Genomic DNA, 19809 nt, shown 5'->3' on the forward strand with positions numbered 1-19809 from the left:
AGAAGACGGAACACTTCCTAACTCATTCTATGAGGCTAACACTACCCCGATACCAAAGCCAGACAAGGACAATACAAAGAAGGACAATTACAAGCCAATATTGCTGATGAACACAGATGCAAAAATCCTCAACAAAATATTGGCAAATCAAATACAGCAATATATTAAAAGGATCATACACGATGATCAAGTGGGATTTATACCAGGAATGCAAGGATGGTTCAACATCTGCCAATCAATCAATGTGATACACAACATTAACAAAATGAGGAATAAAAATCACATGATCATCTCAATAGAGGCAGAGAAAGCATTTGATAAGATCCAACAGCCATTTATGATAAAAAAAAAAACTCAATAAAATGGGCACAGAAGGAAAGAACCTCAACATAATAAAGGTCATATATGACAAACCCACAACCAACATCATACTTAATGGTGAAAAACTGAAAGCCATCCCTCAGAGAATAGGAACAAGTCAAGGGTGCCCACTCTCGCCACTCCTATTCAACACAGTACTGGCCAGAACAATTAGGCAAGAAAAAGAAGTGAAAGGAATCCAAATTGGAAAGGAAGAGGTAAAACTCTCACTGTTTGCAGATGACATAATTCTATATATAGGAAACCCTAAAGAATCCACCAGAAAACTATTAGAAATAATCAACAACTACAACCAAGTTGCAGGGTACAAAATCAACCTACAAAAATCACTGGCATTTCTATACACTAATAACAAATTAGCAGAAAGAGAAGCCAAGAATACAATCCCATTTACAATCACAACAAAAATAATAAAATACCTAGGAATAAATTTCTAGGTCTCAACCAACGAGGTGAAAGACCTATACACTGAAATCTGTAAGACATTACTGAAAGAAATTGAAGAAGATAAAAAAAAAAAAAAACAGAAAGATACTCCCAGCCCATGGATTGGAAGAATAAGCATAGTTAAAATGTCCATATTACCTAAACCAATCTACAGATTCAATGCAATCCCAATCAGAATCCCAATGACATTCTTCACAGTAATAGAACAAAGAATCCTAAAATTTATATGGAACAACAAAAGACCCTGAATAGCTAAAGCAATCCTGATAAAAAAGAATAAAGCTGGAGGCATCACAATCCCTGATTTCAAAATATACTACAATCAAAACGGCATGGTACTCAAACAAAAACAGACACACAGACCAATGGAACAGAATCAAAAGCCCAGAAATAAAATCACATATCTACGGACAGCTAATCTTCAACAAAGGAGCCAAGAACATACAATGGAGAAAGGAAAGTCTCTTCAATAAATGGTGCTGGGAAAACTGGACAGTCACATGCAAAAGAAATGAAAGAGACCATTATCTTACACTAGACACAAAAATTAACTCAAAATGGATTAAAGACATGAACGTAAGACCTGAAACCATAAAACTTCTAGAAGAAAATATAGGCAGCACACTCTTTGACATTGATCTTAGCATCTTTTGGAATACCATGTCTACTCACGCAAGAAAAAAAAGAAAAAACAAATGGGACTACATCAGACTAAAAAGCTTCTGCAAGGCAAAGGAAACCATCAACAAAATGAAAAGACAACCCACCAACTGGGAGAAAATATTTGAAAATCATAGATCCAACAAGGGGTTAATTTCCAAAATATATAAAGAACTCATACAACTCAACAACAAAAAAACAAACAACCCAATCAAAAAATGGGCAAAGGATATGAACAGACATTTTTCCAAAGAACATATACAGATGGCAAACAGGCACAGGAAAAGATGTTCAACATAACGAATTATTAGGGAAATGAAAATCAAAACTACAGTGAAATATCACCTTACACCTGTTAGAAGGTCTATAATTAACAAACAAAAAACAACAAATGTTGGAGAGGATTTGGAGAAAAGGGAACCCTCATGGCGGTGGGAGTGCAAACTGGTGCAAGCCACTATGGAAAACAGTATGGAGATTTCTCAAAAAATTAAAAATAGAAATACCATACCATCCAGGTATCCTACTACTGGGTATATATCCAAAGAACATGAAATCAACAATACAGAGAGACTTATGCACTCCTATGTTCACCGTTGCATTATTCACAATAGCCAACATGTGGAAGTAACCCAAGTTCCCATCAACTGATGAATGGATAAAAAAGATGTGGTGTATATATACAACGGAATACTACTTAGGCATTAAAAAAACACAAAATCGTCCCATGTGCAACAACATGAACAGACCTTGAGGGTATTATGTTAAGTGAAACAAGCCAGACAGAGAAAGACAAATACTCTATGATTTCACTCATTTGTGGAAGATAAACAAACACAGGGATAAAGAGAACAGATTAGTGGTTACCAGAGGGCAATGGGGTAGGGGTGTCGGCGAAGGGTTAAAGGAGCACATATGTACAGTGATGGATAAAAACTAGACTACTGGTGGTGAGCACGATGTAGTCTATACAAAAACTGATATATAATAATGTACATCTGAAATTATACGTTATAAACCATTATGACCTTAATAAAATAATTTTTAAAAATATAAAACCACAAAGGACAGGAAAAGAGTGGAAAAACAAAGCAGGAACAAATGTCAATGAATAGAAAGCAGTAACAACTACGGTAGATATTTATCCAATGGTATCAAAATCATTTTAAATAATAATAGTTAAAACACACCAATTAAAAGAGACTGTCAGAGTAAATCAAAATACAAGACCCAAGTATACACTGTCTACAAGAAAGCCACTTTAAATATAAAGACACATATAGATTGAAAGTAAATGGATAGAAAGATATACCATTCTAACGCTAAGCAAAAGAAAGCTGGAATAGCTATATTAATTTCAGACAAAACAGACTTCAGAGCAAGGAGAGTTACCAGGGAAAAGAGGGGCATTACGTAATGATAAAAGGGTCAATTCTCCAAGAATACACAACAGTACCTTGGGTACAGCAATCACTTTTTAGATACAATACCAAAGGAACAATCCATGGAAAAAAATTGATAAGCTGGACTTCATTAAAATGAGAAACTCCTGCTCTCTGAAAGACACTGTCAAGAGAATGAGAAGACAAGCCACACACTGAGAGAACATATTTGCAAAACACACATGTGATAAATAAACAACTGTTATCCAAAATATAAAAAGAATTCTAAAAACTCAACAATAAGAAAACAAACAACCCAATTAGAAAACAGGCACAGGACCTGGACAAAGAAGATACACAGACGGCAAACAGGAACAAGCAAAGACGTTCAGCAGGGTGTGTCATTAGAGAACTGCAGATTAAAACAATGCGATACCATTACACGCCTATTAGAATGACCAGAACCCAGAAGACTGACAATACCAAATGTTGATGAGGATGCGGAACAACAAAAACTCTCATTAACTGCTGCTAGAAATGCAAAATGGTACAGTCACTCTGGAAGGCAGTTTGTAGTTAAAAACTAAACATACTCTTACCATACTATCCAACAATTGTGCTCCTTGGTAATTACCCAAAGGAGTTGAAAACCTACGTCTACACAAAAACCTGCACATGGATGTTTATAGCACCTTTATTCATATTTGCCAAAATTTGGAAGCAATCAAGACGTCCTTCAGTATGTGAATGGATAAATAAACTGCGGCACAACCAGACAACGGAATGTTATTCAGTGCTGAAAAGAAATAAGCTAGCAAACCATGAAAAGACATGCAGGAACCTTAAATGCATATTGCTAAGTGAAAGAAGCCAATCTGAAAAGTCTATATACTGCATGATTCCAACCATATGACATTCTGTAAAAGGCAAAGCTATGGAGACAGTAAAAGGATTAGTGATTTCCAGGAGTTAGGGGCGAGGGAGGCATGAATAGGCAGAGCACAGAAGAGTTTTAGGGCAAACTATTTTTAGTATCAAATTATTCTGTATGATACTATAATGTATTCTGTATGATACTATTCTGTATGATACTATAACACGCCATTATACATTATTGTCAAAACCCATAGAATGTAAAACACCCAGAGTGAACCCCAAGGTAAACCATGGGTAAGAACGACATATCAATGTAGGTTCATTGATTATAACAAATGTCCCATTCTGGTGAGGGATGTTGATAGTGGTGGAGGTTGTACATGTGCGGAGGTAGAGAGTATATGGGAATCTCTGTGCTCAATTTTGCTGTGAACCTAAACCTGCTCTAAAAAATAAAGTCCATAAATATATATATATAAAGCAACATGAGGAATCTTTATGGGGATGGAACTGTTCTGTTATCTTGACTGTATCAACATCAATATTGTGGTTGTGACATTATACTAGTTTTACAAGATGTTAACATTGGGGGAAACTGGATAAAGGATACAAGTGATCTCTCTACATTAGTTCTTATGACTACAAGTGAATCTACAATTATCTCAAAATAAAAAGCTTAATTTTAAAAGTACATGCAATTAGACAATTGTTAAAACTAAAATATTAGAAATCCATCAATAAATGTTGAATAAATGGAAAGGGGCAAGAACACTACTTTTCACTACAAAAGTAGATGCAGGCTGGCAGTACTGTCTAAAATAGCACACAGAGTGTGGGGTGCTGAGTATATATTTGAAGACAACAAAAATAAACTATAAACCACCTGAAGGAAAATGAGAAAAATATTTGGAAGGAAGATAAAACAAAATTTCATTCAATTTTGTGAGTTTAGCCTGTTGTGGTTAAAAGCAAGCATTCGCCCAACCATTTTCAGAAATCATTATACAAATAGCAAAATCAAACAGATTGTAAAAAGAAGATAGTGACATTAACAGATCTGATAATTTATATAACTTTGGTGAGACACAGTTATGATCAATAAATTAAAAATTATATTCTCTGTATGTGCATGAATACATGCATACACACTCATGTACTTACTCATGTGCACCAGAGGCAAAATATTTAGGATATCACCTCAGGAAAGATATTTTTCCTTGACTTTAATCATCACACTACTCAATACGATTTAATCATCAGTACTGCACTGAGTGGTTTAGCTGTGTGCTTCCTAAGTTCCACAGGACCAAGATTAAACTACATGAGTACAAATTTGTTTTTTACCCTTTTAACCAACTGAAAGCTATAACAGCATTTACCAATACTAGCTAGGGAAATAAAATTTTACAAACTTACTATAATTCATAGGACAAATGGTTAGATATACATGTCATAATTTGAATTAAATGACCCTTACATAAACAGGTAACACATACCATTCATTTTATAAGATGTTGAGATAATTTTTTCTTTGATTAGGTTATCCTAATAATCCTTGTCCCATTTAGCTAGTGTCTATTTATTGGCATAAACAGAAGAAATGCTTAATTTCTTTTACCATTAGTAGAATTCGAAAAATTATAAATTAAACAGTGGGGGCGGCAGCTGGTTTTCACAATAACCTAACACAGCAAAACTCCTAATTTATAAATTCTGAAACTCAAAACCAAATGTTATACATTGAATCAAATATATGGCATTGAGAAATAAGATATATAAAAGGAGGGCCGGCCCCGTGGCTTAGCGGGTAAGTGTGCGCGCTCCACTGCTGGCGGCCCGGGTTCGGATCCTGGGCGCGCACCGACGCACCGCTTCTCCGGCCATGCTGAGGCCGCGTCCCACATACAGCAACTAGAAGGATGTGCAACTATGACATACAACTATCTACTGGGGCTTTGGGGGAAAAATAAATAAATAAAAGTTAAAAAAAAAAAAAAGATATATAAAAGGAGAAAGAAAAGAAAGCAGTGAATAAAGCAAGAGAGGCAAGGAGAAGTCCTGAAATATAAACAGAAGACATGCAAAAAAAAAATTATGAAAGATCAAGAGAAATAATACCAGTGTTATTTAAAGATAGCTTCTTATTAATCGTTTACCTGTGTTCCAGCATCTAGCTGCCTTACAGACCAATATAAAAATTTTACAAAAGGCTCGTGAAGTCTGGCATTCACAAATGGCATCCACTGTAGCTGCTCTGTCAACACAGGCAAAAGCTAAAGATAAAATGATGGACAATATAAATGCACAGTATTTTTATATGTCTGAAATCAATTACCATAATCCTCCAAAAATTATCTTTTTCCAAAAAAAAAAAATTTCTCTAACAAAAAATATTCACTTTAAAACCATATGCAATACAATATGGAAATATGTATTTGAAAATTAAAATATCTATTTCCTTTGACCCAGCAATAGCACAGCTAGGATTTTAAGATCAACCTATACAAACATACTCTCTGAACCTTAAATGGTTACATACATTTATGGTACATATATAACCATTAAAAATGATAATGGCCTCTATATTTATTGCCGTGGCATATTCTGGGGTGATAAAAGCAGGTTACAGAAGAGCAAGTGTAGTAAGACCTCATTTATATAAAATGTGTCTACATGCATTTACACTGAAAAAAGACATAGAAAGGATGTTTTTAAACAATAACAGTGAGATTTTAATAATTGGGGTGATATTTACTTTCCTCTTTTTGTCTGTTTTGCATAAATATTTTAATAATTAATGTCAATTTGTAAAAATAATACAGTCGTGTCGTTTAATGACAGGGATACATTCTGAGAAATGCATCATCAGGCAAGTTTGTCACTGCAAACATTGTAGAGTGTACTTCCACAAATCTAGATGGTGTAGCCTACTACACACCTAGGCTATATGGTACTAATCTTATGAGACCACCCTCGTATATGTGGTCTGTCAGTCACCGAAACATCATTATGCAGCACGACTATACAAATATTTTGAAAAGATGTTTATGAATGTTGCTTCAAAAGTATGTCATTTTGCTAAAAGATTTCAAGGCCATAAAGATATATTCTAAGCCTTTGATGGAATAATCCCACTTCTAGTACAGTAGCCTAAGAAAATAACCTAAAGTATACCCCTCCAAAAGAACATGTACAAAGGTATTTATTGTTACATTGTTTATAAGAATAAAAACATGGAAGTAACTTAACTGCCTAGCAATAAGGAAATGGTTAAATCAAGTGCATATGCAATCAGTGGACTAAAGTTTATGAACAAAAGGAAAAATATGAATAATAAATTAAGTAAAAACAATAAAAGCTAGGACATAAAATCATATGTAACTGGACCACAGATGTGATAAATAAGGTATAAAAATAAACATATGAGTTTGGAAGGACACAACTGATCTTTCACAGCAACATCTGGGTACTACTGAGCACTCCCTCCTTTTGAAATATTCTCCTTGGCTTCTGACACCCATTTCTTCTAGTTTTCCTTCTACTTCTCTAGTCACTATCAGTCTCTTTGGCTGCTTCATCCTCATTCACCTGATCATTAAATGTTGGCATTTCTTAAATTCAGTATTAGCCAATACAGACTAATGACTCCCATATTTATTTATCTAGCTCAGACCTCTCTGCTAAGCTCTAGTCTCTTATACGTCAATGCCTACCAGACAAATTTATTTTGATACCTCAAACTCAACTTGTCTAAAACAAACTTATCAGAGAGAGGAGGCTCAAACCCTGATTTCCTCTAATATTTCCTACTTTGAATGAATGCTGCCAACATTCATCCAGTTGCAAATGTCAGAAACCTGGGAGCCAACCTGGACACTCCAACTTTTATACTGGATCCATTACCAAGTCTCACCAATTTTACCTCCTAAATATTTTCTAAATAGTCCACTTCCAATTCCACAGCCACCATCCTAATGCAAATTACTATCTTATTTCACCTGAACTACGTAACAGTTTCCTAATTATTCTCCAGGATCTACTCTTGCATCCCTTCAATCCTATCTCTCCATCATGTAATAGCAAACATGATCCTTTTAAAGGATAAACCTGATGTTATTTTCTCCTTAAAACTCTTCTTTGGTTTCCTACTAGTCTAAGTTACTTTCTAGAATGAAATTGCAAGCAAAATTGAAAAATTACTGACATCTTAGGTTGAGAAATGTCTAAACTGTACTTTTGTGGATGAATGGAATTTGATAATGACCTACTCTGTTAAGGTCATAATTACAGTAAAATTTTATATAATCTCCCCTCCCACTCTGTACTTTAATATAAGATTTAAAATTGGTAAAGAATGAAAGTCATTTCAGAGGGAAATCTTTCAAATAGGACTATCTTGCATGTGTATGCAAGATAAAGTACACAGAATTACCTATAAAGTACACAGAATTACCTATAAAGTATTTCTGCCACAAAACAAGCTACCTAACACCACAAGGAAGCATGCAAAAAAATTAAGAATGTGAGATATTCAACAGACCTAGGCTCTTAAAAAAGTCATTAGCATAAAAAATGGGGAGGGTGCCAGCCCCAGTGGCCTAGTGGTTAAGTTCGGCGTGCTCTGCTTCAGCGGCCCGGGTTTGGTTCCTGGGTGCAGACCTACACCACTTGTCTGTCAGTGGCCATGCTGTGATGGTGGCTCACATACAAAAAGGAATAAAAAAGAGGAAGATTCGCAAACGGATGTTAACTCAGGGCAAATCTTCCTCAGGAAAAAAAAAAATGGGGAGGGAAGGAGAGAGGTGGAGGAAACAAAGCATCCCAAGTTGAAAGAGACCAAGAACATGTAGGCCTGGTTATATGCTGTTTCTGTTGTAGTGGTGGTGGTGAATATTTTGGCAATAGCTTCACTGGGATATAATTCACCCACCACACCATTCACCCATTTACAGTGTATAATTCAATGATTTTTACAATATTCAGAGTTGTGAAACCATCACTACACTTTTAGAACATTTTCATCACCTTCCCCTAAAAAACCCTAACCATTAGCAGTCACTCCAACACTGTGACCCAACTATTCCAGCCCTAGGCAACCATTAATCTACTTTCTCCATATAGATGTACCTATTCTGGATTTTTCATATAAATGGAATCATGCAATACTGTGGTCTTTTTTGACTTGCATCTTTCACTTGTAATATTTTCAAAATTCATTCATGTTGTAGCATGCATCAGTACATCATTCCTTTTTGTCACGAAATAATATTCCACTATATATATACGTACATCATTTTATTTATTCATTTGTCAGCTGATGGACATTTGGGTTGTTTCCACTTGTGGGCTATTATGAATTGTGCTACTATGAACATCCATGTACAAATTTTTGTACACATATGCTTCCATTTCTCTGGAGTACACAGCGAGGAGTAGAATTGTTGACTCACACTGTAAATCCATGTTTAATCTTTTCAGGAACTGCCAGACTATTTTCGAAAGTTGCTACACCATTTTACATTTTCACTAGTATACGAGAGGTCCAATTTCTTCACCTCTTCGTCAACACTTAAGGTTACCTGACGTTTTGATTTTAGCCAACCCAGTGGGTGTGAAGTGATATATCAATGTGGTTTTGATTTGCATTTCCCAAATCACTAACGTTATTGAGCATCATTTCATGCACTTATTGATCATTTGTATGTGATTTTTAGAGAAACGTCTATTCAGATCCATTGTGCATTTTTAATTAGGTTGTCTTTTTTATTATTGAGTTTTGTTTTTTTTTAATATTAAGGATGGAAGTCTCTTTATCAAATATATGATTTGGAAAATATTTTCTCCATTCAGTGGGCTGTCATCTGACTTTCATGATGGCATCCTTTGAAGCATAAAAGTTAAAAACAATATTTCGACTCAAACTTCACTTTTTAATTAGTTAGAATTTTCTCAACAATGGAGGTTTGCTTGTCTTCTGTTTTGGTCTCAACAACCATTAATACTTATTGGACACCTGCTTTTATTAAGGCACTCTTAGTGCTAGGGCTGCAAAGAGCTATAGAACCCAAACTCATTGTCCAGGCCCACAAAGATCACCAAGCTTCAACACCGCCTTCTTCTCCCACTATTTCCCATTTCTCTGCTGACGTCTAGTACTCCAGCCATTCAGAACTTTTGTAAACAATTAGAATACACTGTTCTTTTTCCCAATTCTGTTTTCTCACATGTTACATCCTCTCCAGCATTAACTGAGGTATGATTGACAAATAAAAATTAGATATATTTGAGGTATACAAAATGATGTTTTGATATATGTATATATTGTGTAATGATTACCACAATCAAGCTAATTAACATATCCATCACTTCACATAGTTACAATTTTGGGGGGAGTGGTGAGAACACTTGAGATCCTAATAGGTGTGAGGTGATAGCTCAGTGTGGTTTTGATTTGCATTTCTTTGATGATCAGTGGTGTTGATCTTTTCATATATCTGTTGGCCATGCGTATGTCTTCTTTGGAAAAATGTCTATTCAGATCCTTTACATATTTTTTTAATCAGGTAAGTTTTAAATTTTGATTATGTCCTGTTTATCTGTTTTTTTTTCCTTTGGTTCCTTGTGCTTTTCATGTCATATTTAAGAAAACATTGCCGGGGCCGGCCCGGTGGCGCAAGCGGTTGGGTGCGCGCGCTCCGCTGCGGCGGCCCGGGGTTCACTGGTTCGGATCCCGGGCGCGCACCGATGCACTGCTTGGTAAGCCATGCTGTGGCGGCGTCCCATATAAAAGTGGAGGAAGATGGGCACAGATGTTAGCCCAGGGCCGTCTTCCTCAGCAAAAAAGGAGGATTGGCGCATGTTAGCTCAGGGCTGATCTCCTCACAAAAAAAAAAAAAAAAAAAAAAAAGAAAACATTGCCAAATCCAATGGCATGAAGATTTATGTTTTCTTCCAAGAGTTTTGTACTTTCACCTCTTATGTTTAGGCCGCTGATGCACTGTGAAGGTTCATTTCTGGATCTTCAATTCTATTCCCTTGATCTATACTTCTATCCTTATGCCAATATCACACGCTACTCATTACTGTAGCTTTGCAGTAAGATTTAAAATCAGGAAGTGTGAGTCCTCCAACTTTGTTCTTTTTCAAGCAAATTTTCGATATTCCAGGTCCCTGGCATTTCCACGTGAATTTCAAGGATCAGCTTATCAATTTCTGCAAAAAAGCCAATTGGGGTTTTAATAAGGGTTGCGTTGAATATGCAGATCAATTTAGGAAGTATTAGCATCTTAAGTCTTCCAATCCATAAATAAGTATGTCATTCCACTTTATTTAGATCTTTTTAATTTCTTTCAACAATGTTTTGTAGTTTTCAGAGCGTATGTTTTACATTTCTTTTGAAAAACTGATTTCTAAGTATTTTATTCTTTTTGATGCTACTGAAAATAGAATTGTTTTTCTTTCTTTTTTGGGGGGGTGTTTGACAAATTTATTGGTATTTTAGTTAAAGACATTCATCTCAGTTATTTGTCCCTCCCACCTTGACCTTAGGTTAATATTTCATTTGAGTTAAGAAAAGAATATGTAGGAGGGTGATGTTATTTTAACATAAACAGTAAAATGGACAAAATGGAAAGTCTGCCTATATTAAAGCAAGTTAAATTCATGTATTTTGATAGAATTAAATCATTTAAGTAAGAACTAATACTTCTATATACATTTCCATTGTTTTACTTGGGGCTTACTCTAAACTTAAACGCAAGTGAACAAAGTGTTAGGAATATACACAGGCTACTTCTCTGGAGTTATACACAGGCTACTTCTCTGGAGTTATTACCTATTAAAGAGCTCAGCAAGTAGTTACCACCCAAAAACAGTCTGAAGCTGCCTCCAAATTTAACACTGTAGGAGTTTTCAAGGCAATCATTATACTGTATGTTTCTTTTATCTGTGACTATACTTTTAAAGATGTGTTTCCTTTATCTGTGACTATACTTTTAAAGATGTGTTTAACTATCACATTAAAAAAAAAATTCATAGACGGGACTGGCCCCGTGGCGTAGTGGTTAAGTTCAGCACATTATGCTTTGGTGGCCCAGGTTTGCAGGTTCGGATCCCAGGCACGGACATATACCATCCATCAGGCATGCTGTGACAGTGACCCACATACAAAGTAGAGGAAGACTGGCACAGATGTTAGCTCTGGGCTAATCTTCCTCAAGCAAAAAATGAGGAAAGTTGGCAACAGATGTTAGCTCAGGAATAATCTTCCTCAGCAAAAAAAACAAAACAAAAATAAAAAACCCCACAATCCTTTAACACAGATCTAACAAAGTATATGTAGTCAAAGATTCCATAAAATATGCTTACAGATGTATTTTCTTTCCTTCAATTTTCAGTACCTAAAATGTGCTTTTAAGAGGCCATTGGTCAATATCTATACACTTAACACGAACCACATTATTGTACTAAATAAGAATTCCCGTAGTAAGTTCAAACTAAACTGGATTTCACTAGTAACTTAAACGCTCTCACAAAGTTACAGAAACTGCATCTTTATTATTTTCCATCTTCATACAATGTTGCACTCTTTTGGGGGTATTTATACCTTTAAAAAATAAAAAACAGCCAAATATTTAAGTATTATGTACATTTAAATTTTCAGTGGTGGTTTATATTTTAAAAGAAACAGCTTCCTTATGATTTCCGCAAGTTCTGGTGGAAATGAGTACAGAAACTAGCTAAGAAATATGAAGAGAACCACATTCAAAATACTGACTTACTTTGGTAACAAATGGTTGTTCTTTGAAGGCTAGTGAAGGTAGACAAGACACATTAAGGTGAAGTGGGCTATTTAAAATACTCAACAGTTTACATAAGATTTTAAAATGTTTTTTAGAAAGAGTTAAGCATCTGTGTCCACTCTCAGCAATGCAGTACCAGGTTTATGAAGACTTGAAACAACACTAATGCCCATTAGGAAAAAAGCTGTATTTTAATTTTATCTAACTTACTTTCAGTCACTAGTCCAGTAACATTTTCCTCCCAGTACAATACTCCCTCCTCTCTATAAGGCTGTTCCTGGGAGCCAGACAGTTTAGGTAAAAAGGGAGTTAAGTTCAAGAGTAATTGCTTGCAGTTTAAATAGACAATAACTTTCTGCTTTTCTCTTAGTGTGCTAACAGTTGTGTCTAAAAAAATATTCAGGGGCCAGCCTGGTGGCGTAGCGGTTAAGTTCGTGCAGTCCACTTCAGTTGCCTGGAGTTCACAGGTTCAGATCCCAGGCGCAGATCTACACACCACTCATCAAGCTACGCTGTGGCAGCATCCCACACACAAAATAGAGGAAGACCGGCATAGATGTTAGCTCACGGACAATCTTCCTCAAGCAAAAAGAGGAAGACTGGCGACAGATGTTAGCTCAGGGCCAATCCTCCTCACCAAAAATAAACAAATAAATATTCAACTCTTAGGTACAATTTCTGATTTTTTAAATTATCTGTAACCTTTGGAAACTAATCACATGAAATTACAAAATTAGCAACTGTCTTGAAATATGTATATAAAACATAAATTACCGCTAATGTCAAACTCTCATTATTAGTGTACCACTCAATCAAAGAAAAAAAAAAACGGTAGCTCAAAAGATAGTCTTATACCATTCTTTAAAAAAGGAAACTGTTCCTTTTAGCTTGACACCCACCCCACACCCCAAGTTCAAAACACATTATTTAATGTCTTGGTCAGGACATCTCCAAGATGAGATTTTATATTTAGCTCCTACAGCTTCTGGTTATCAGGAGACCCATGCTTTCCTTTATTGAAGCAGGTTGGTCCTGCTTCCTACCCCTTCCAATATTCTTCATCCTCATTTTTGCTTCTGGAGGCATTTCCTCTGGTTTACCATCTTTAGCTTCATTAAAACCTGCTGCTACTGAAAGGGTTTTTGGAGCAAGAGTTAGAACAGGTTCTTTAGGCTTACTTGATCCAAATTTGGTGGATATGGCTGAGACTTTCTTTGTCTGACTACCTACGGCAAATCCAAAATGGAGATCTTGGCAGGCTTTGTCGACAGCTCTGCAGCTTCTTCTTCAGCTGATCGCCTCTCAGCACTGTGACTGATCTTTTCCCCTCCATTACTGGAGGGGACAGTCTTAGTTTTCACTGGTTTTTCTGCTTCTTCTTCAGGTCCTCCAGCAGCTCCGGCTCGCTGTAGCTTCTCAGGCTTCTCCTCTCTCGCCCTCCCATCTGCCATTTTCCCCACCGTAGCCGTAACTGTTTTCTTAAATTCATTTTCAAATTGTTCACTGATAAGTGTATAAATACAAAATTGATTTTTTGTATATCTACCTTGTATCCTTTAACCTTAACTTGTTTATTAGTTTTAATAGTTTTTTTAGTGAATTCCTTAGGGTTTTATATAAACAAGATCATGTCATCTATATAGTTTTACTTCTTCCTTTCTAATCTAGATGTCTTTTATTTCATTTTGTTGACTAACTGCCCCGGCTAGAACCTCCAGCACAATGTCGAATGAAAGTGGTAAGAGTAAAGCTTCTTACCTTGTTCCTAATATTTGGGACAAAGCATGCAGTCTTTCATCAGTAAGTATGATGTTAGCTGTGGATTTTTTGTAGACATTTTCTATCTCTAGTTTTTAAGTGCTTTAATTTAAAATGCAGGTGTGCTGGATTTTTTTTCCTCAAATGCTTTTCCTGCATCTATTGAGAAAATTATGTGATTTTTGTCTTTTATTCTATTGATCTGATGTATTACATTAATTTATTTCTGGAGCTTAAGCCAACCTTACATTCCTGGGATAAAACATACTTGGTCATGGTATATAATTCTTTTTATATGTGGCTGGATTCAAGTTGCTAGTATTTGGTTGAGGATTTTTGTGTCAGTGATCATCAGAAATATTGGCCTCTAGTGTTCTTGTGATGTACTTGTCTGGTTTCGATATCATGGTAATATTGGCCTCACAGAATGAGTTGGTAAGCATGGCCTCTTTTTCTATTTTCTGGAAGAGTTTGTAAGGAATTGGTATTAATTCTTTAAATGTCTGGTAAAATTCACCAGTGCAGCCATATGGGTCTGGGCTTTTCTTTGTCGGTAGTCTTTTGATTATTAATCGCCTTACTTGTTATAGGTCAACTTAAATTTTCTATTTATTCTTCAGTCACTTTTGGTACTTTTTGTCTTTCTAGAAATTTGTCTATTTCATCTAACTTATCTGTTTTATTAGCATATGATTACTCATAGTATTCTCTTATAAATCTTTTTTTTGTGTGTGTGAGGAGACCAGCCCTGTGCTAACATCTGCCAATCCTTCTCTTTTTTTGCTGAGGAAGACTGGCCCTGGGCTAACATCCATGCCCATCTTTCTCCACTTTATATAGGACAACGCCACAGCATGGCTTGCCAAGCAGTGCGTTGGTGTGCGACCGGGATCCAAACCGGTGAACCCCGGGCTGCCAAAGCGGAGCGCACACACTTAACCGCTTGCGCCACTGGGCCAGCCTCGATCTTTTTATTTCTGTATGGCTGATAGTAATGTCTCTTCTTTTATTCCTGATTTTAGTAATTTTAGTTTTGTCTCTTTATTTGGTACATTTAGTTACAGGTTTATCAATTTTATTAATCTTTTCAAAGAACTAACTTTTGGTTTTGTTGATTTCTCTATTGTTTTTCTGTTGTCCGTTTCACTAATTTCTGCTCTAATCTTTATTATTTCTATCATGCTGGCGTTAGGTTTAGTTTGCTCTTCTACTCCAGTGTCTTATGGTAGAAGGCTACATTATTGAGATCATTCATCTTTTTTAATATAGGCATTTACAGCTATATATCTCCAAGTATTGTTTTAGCTGCATCCCATGAGTCTTGGTATATTGTTTTCAGTTTTCTTCACCTTATTTTCTAATTTCCCTTGTGATTTCTTTGTTGACCAATTGGTTGTTTGGGTATGTATTATTTAATTTCCACATATTTGTGAATTTCTCAAATTTCTTTCGTTGATTTCTAATTTTATCCCACTGTCAGAAAACATGCTTTGTATGATTTATTAGGTCCTGGTATATGGGCTATGCTAGAAAATGTTCCACGTGCACTTGAGAAGAATGTATACTCTGCCATTGTTGAATAGAGTGCTTTTGGATATCTGTCTTGTTAGATTCTGATTTGAACAAACTAAATATATAGAAGAAACATTTGGGGGCAATCTGGAGAAATATGTATCCATATTTAAAAACTGTTAATGTTGTTGAAAAGTTAATGGTGTTAGGGTTATATAAGAAAATGTCCTTATATTTTATACTTGCATACAAGTAAAATGGTATGATGTTTCCAATTACTTTTGAAATACTTAAACAAAAGAAAAAACCAAATGAAATAAATACAGAAAAATGTTATTTGTTAAATACAGATGATGGGCATTTGGCTTCATTATAGTAGTCTCTCTACTTTTATGTATTTTTGAAACTTTTCATAAAAGTTTTTTAAATGCATTTTGTTTTAGTTTAACCTAAGTTCAACTGTTAGTCATAGATTTAAATAGGAAGATCCTATCTTTTACATATTTTTATATCAACGTTCAAATTACCTTCTCTTTCATACATTTCATACTAAGACCTCTAAACCCCCACAATTTTTTACAGATAGCTACATTCTGAATATTTATAACAGAAATAATTAACTTCAAACATTGTATTTTAATAGGTTAGAATTTCTAGGTTACTTTTTTTCTGGAATCAATAGATACTGGGAAACAATACTAAAGGCCTCATTTTGGGTCAGCTTCTCAAAACATGAATGAACTTTAAAAGAAGAGAATCAGGATGTCATAACCAGTTATTTTTAAATACACAAAATAATCAATTACCTAGCATTCAAGATGTAAGTAGAAATGGGATAATAACTAGTGCACAGAAAATACGCAATAAGAGAGCTGACACAAAATGTACTGATACCAAAGGTCTCAGTCCTAAGGAGAGTTCAATAATTCTTGTAATAATTTTTTAAAGGCAACCTACTGCCTTTCAACATGGAGAAAATATCCACATTTGTCAAATACTAAAAAGAATAGAATTGAATGAATATTTGTGAGGTAAAATAAAAAGATAAAGTAGTTGATTGTCTGAATGAATGGACAGATATAGACAGAGAGACATGGCTTTCTTAGGGACTTGTACTTATGACAGTCAGCTACCACATGAGTTTCAAAGCTACTTAAAAACGATTATTTCATTTTCTACTACTATTTTAACTGTGCAGTCTAGATAAGACTTTTGTACATCATTGAAATTTAAATTTAATGTCTTAATGGATAGCTGGTTATATCAACCTTAGAGAAAAATTTTGATTGACAAAGGCAATAAAGACTGAATAGCTAGCCACTCACGGAAAATTGTACTGATGCTTGTAACCTTTATAGAGAGACTTATTCGATTTTGTTTTTTCATCATGGATTATTAGAGATAAGACAGCAGAAAGTCCATGGACTAAAAGTTTCAGATCTGCCATTTTTTTCCTAGCCATATAAACCAAGAAAATCTCAAAACTCTCTTAATGCTGTTTGTAAAACTGGCATAGTAGCTGCTCTGATTACCTCATAGAAATTGCTGTGCGGTTTACATGAAAAACTATATGTGAAATCATTTTTAAAACTATGAACAACTATTTAATCTATTTTAAAAATTATACACAAAAAAGAATTTTCAAATCTCTCCTGTAAAAGATCAGTTCACAAAAAATATATTTGAGCTTCTAAAATAACAAAGCAAAATTGAGGTCGATGGGTACGGGGATAAGATAATATTCCTGCCTCTGAGGACCTTCCAGTTTAGCACAAAGGAGGAAAAAGACAAAAAGGAACAAAAACAACCATTACGTAGGGCTCAATTCTGTATACGAAAAATAACCTGATTTTTAAAGAACCAATCATATTTTATCATGAAACACTTACAAGTGGAGCCATTAAAGGTAGGCCGAGAGAGATGCCACCTACTATCACCTCTATCATTTACCTTATTCTGGAAGGAATATGTAAAGTAATAAGAAGATCTTGTCTTTTATATATTTTTATATCACTTTCAAAAGTGATGAGAAAATGGAATGAAACGTTTAACACTGAAAAGCAGACAATATTTCCATTAATTCTAAATAATGTGATTGCTTAACTAGAAAACACAAGGAAACTATTTAAAAAATTATCAAAACTAATGATTTCAATAGTGTTCAGTTGCTAAAAACATAAAAAGCAAAATTATCTTCCAAATACCATCAACATCCAATTTTAAAGAAAGAAAAAAGATCCAATTCAAATACTAAAAAAGTTTCCAAATCTGGCAAAATAAATAAAAAAGGAAACGTAAAATATACATGTAGAAAACTACAAACTTCATTTAAGAACATAAAAAACTAACTGTATAAAAGGAAGGATGAGAAGACTTATTATAAAGATACCAAATCTAACTAAATCAATGCAAAAATTAAATGCAATAACAATAAAAAAAATAAAGTCTTTTAAAAATTATATTAAAATGAACATTTTAGACAACTAAAAATTTCTGGAAAAGAATAATCAGAGACTTCCTTTACCCATAAGTAATCATACATTAAAGTCACAATTAATCAGAACACTGTGGTAGTAGTGCAGGAATGTACAAATCAATGGAACAGAGGAGTCACCACAAAAACAGACCCACCTCATAAGTACATTTCACATATGATAAAAGGATCATTTCAGCTCAATGGGTAAAATAGGAGTTACTCCACAAATATATCAGGACAACTGGTTTACCATTAAAAAAAAATGACAGTGGATCTCTACCGTACTCCTTACAGCAAAATATATCATAGATGAATTAAATATTTTAAAGTTAACCATGAAAACATGGAAAGCCTAAAAACATAAAAAACATAAAGTTAAATATTTACCAAATGTCGGGGCAAGGAAGGCCTATTTTAAAGTTGACACAAATGGTAGAAATACTAAAAGGAAGGATGCAGATTTAACTATATAAAAATGTAAAACTTTTAAACATCATAGAATACTACTCATTCTAAAATTCATATGGAATCTCAAAGCACACTGAATAGCCAAAAAACAATCTTGAAAAAGAAGAACAAAGCTAGATACTCACATTTCCTGATTTCAAACTTGCTAAAAACTACAGCAATCAAAACAGTGTGGTAGTGGCATAAAGACAGACATATAGATCAATGGAATAGAGAGTCCAGAAATAAGCCCTCATATATCGGGTCAAATGATGTTCGTTAAGGGTGCCAAGACCGCACAATGGGGAAAAAACACAGTCTCTTCAACACATGGTGCTGGGAAAATTGGATATTCACAGGCAAAAAATAAAGTTAGATCCTTATCTTAACCCAGATACAAAAATTAACTCACAACGAATCAAAGACCTAAATACGATAGCCAAAACAAACAAACAAAAATAACTCTTGAAAAAAAAAACACAAGAGGCGGGCCGGCCCCGTGGCATAGCGGTGAAATGTGCGTGCTCCGCTGCTGGCGGCCCAGGTTTGGATCCCGGGTGCACACCGATGCACTGCTTGTCAGGCCATGCTGTGGCGGCATCCCATATAAAGTGGAGGAAGATGGGCACAGATGTTAGCTCAGGGCCAGTCTTCTTCAGCAAAAAGAGGAAGATTGGCGGATGTTAGCTCAGGGCTGATCTTCCTCACAAAAAACAAACAAACAAACAAACAAAAACACAAGCGGAAAAGCTTCAGGACAATGGATTTGGCAATGATTTCTTTGATATGACACCAGAAGCACAGGCAACAAAAAAAAATAAATAAACTGGACTTCATCAAAATTAAAAACTTTTGTGCAGCAAAGGACACAACACAGTGAAAGAGCACCTCACAAAATGAGAAAAAATATTTGCAAATCATGTATCTGATAAGGGATTGACATCCAGAATATGTCAAGAACTCCTACAATTCAATAACAAAAAACAAAAAACTGGATTAAAAAATGAGCAAAGGACTTGAATACGTATTTCTCCAAAGAACATACACAAACGGCCCATAAGCACATTAA

General features: G+C 34.9%; 1 protein-coding gene and 1 pseudogene across 7 annotated transcripts in view; both read right to left on the reverse strand.

Annotated features, from left to right (window-relative positions):
* The window catches only part of CCDC138 (coiled-coil domain containing 138), a 103167-nt gene that overhangs the window by 45387 nt on the left and 37971 nt on the right, over window positions 1-19809 (reverse strand). For 5 of the 7 annotated variants that reach the window (XR_009217242.1, XM_058534328.1, XM_058534330.1 and 2 more), the window contains exon 11: window positions 5903-6019. The exons of the other annotated variants lie outside the window; for them this stretch is intronic. Coding sequence is in view for 4 of the 5 variants with exons in the window: in XM_058534328.1 (XP_058390311.1) it covers window positions 5903-6019 (117 nt within the window). In the remaining variant the exon portion in view is untranslated. The remainder of the gene's footprint in view (window positions 1-5902; window positions 6020-19809) is intronic. 7 annotated transcript variants of the gene reach the window in all.
* On the reverse strand, window positions 13281-15026 carry LOC131399820 (PEST proteolytic signal-containing nuclear protein-like; annotated as a pseudogene).

The sequence above is a fragment of the Diceros bicornis genome, chromosome 40 (genome assembly GCF_020826845.1).
Source record: "Diceros bicornis minor isolate mBicDic1 chromosome 40, mDicBic1.mat.cur, whole genome shotgun sequence".
NCBI lineage: Eukaryota > Metazoa > Chordata > Mammalia > Perissodactyla > Rhinocerotidae > Diceros > Diceros bicornis.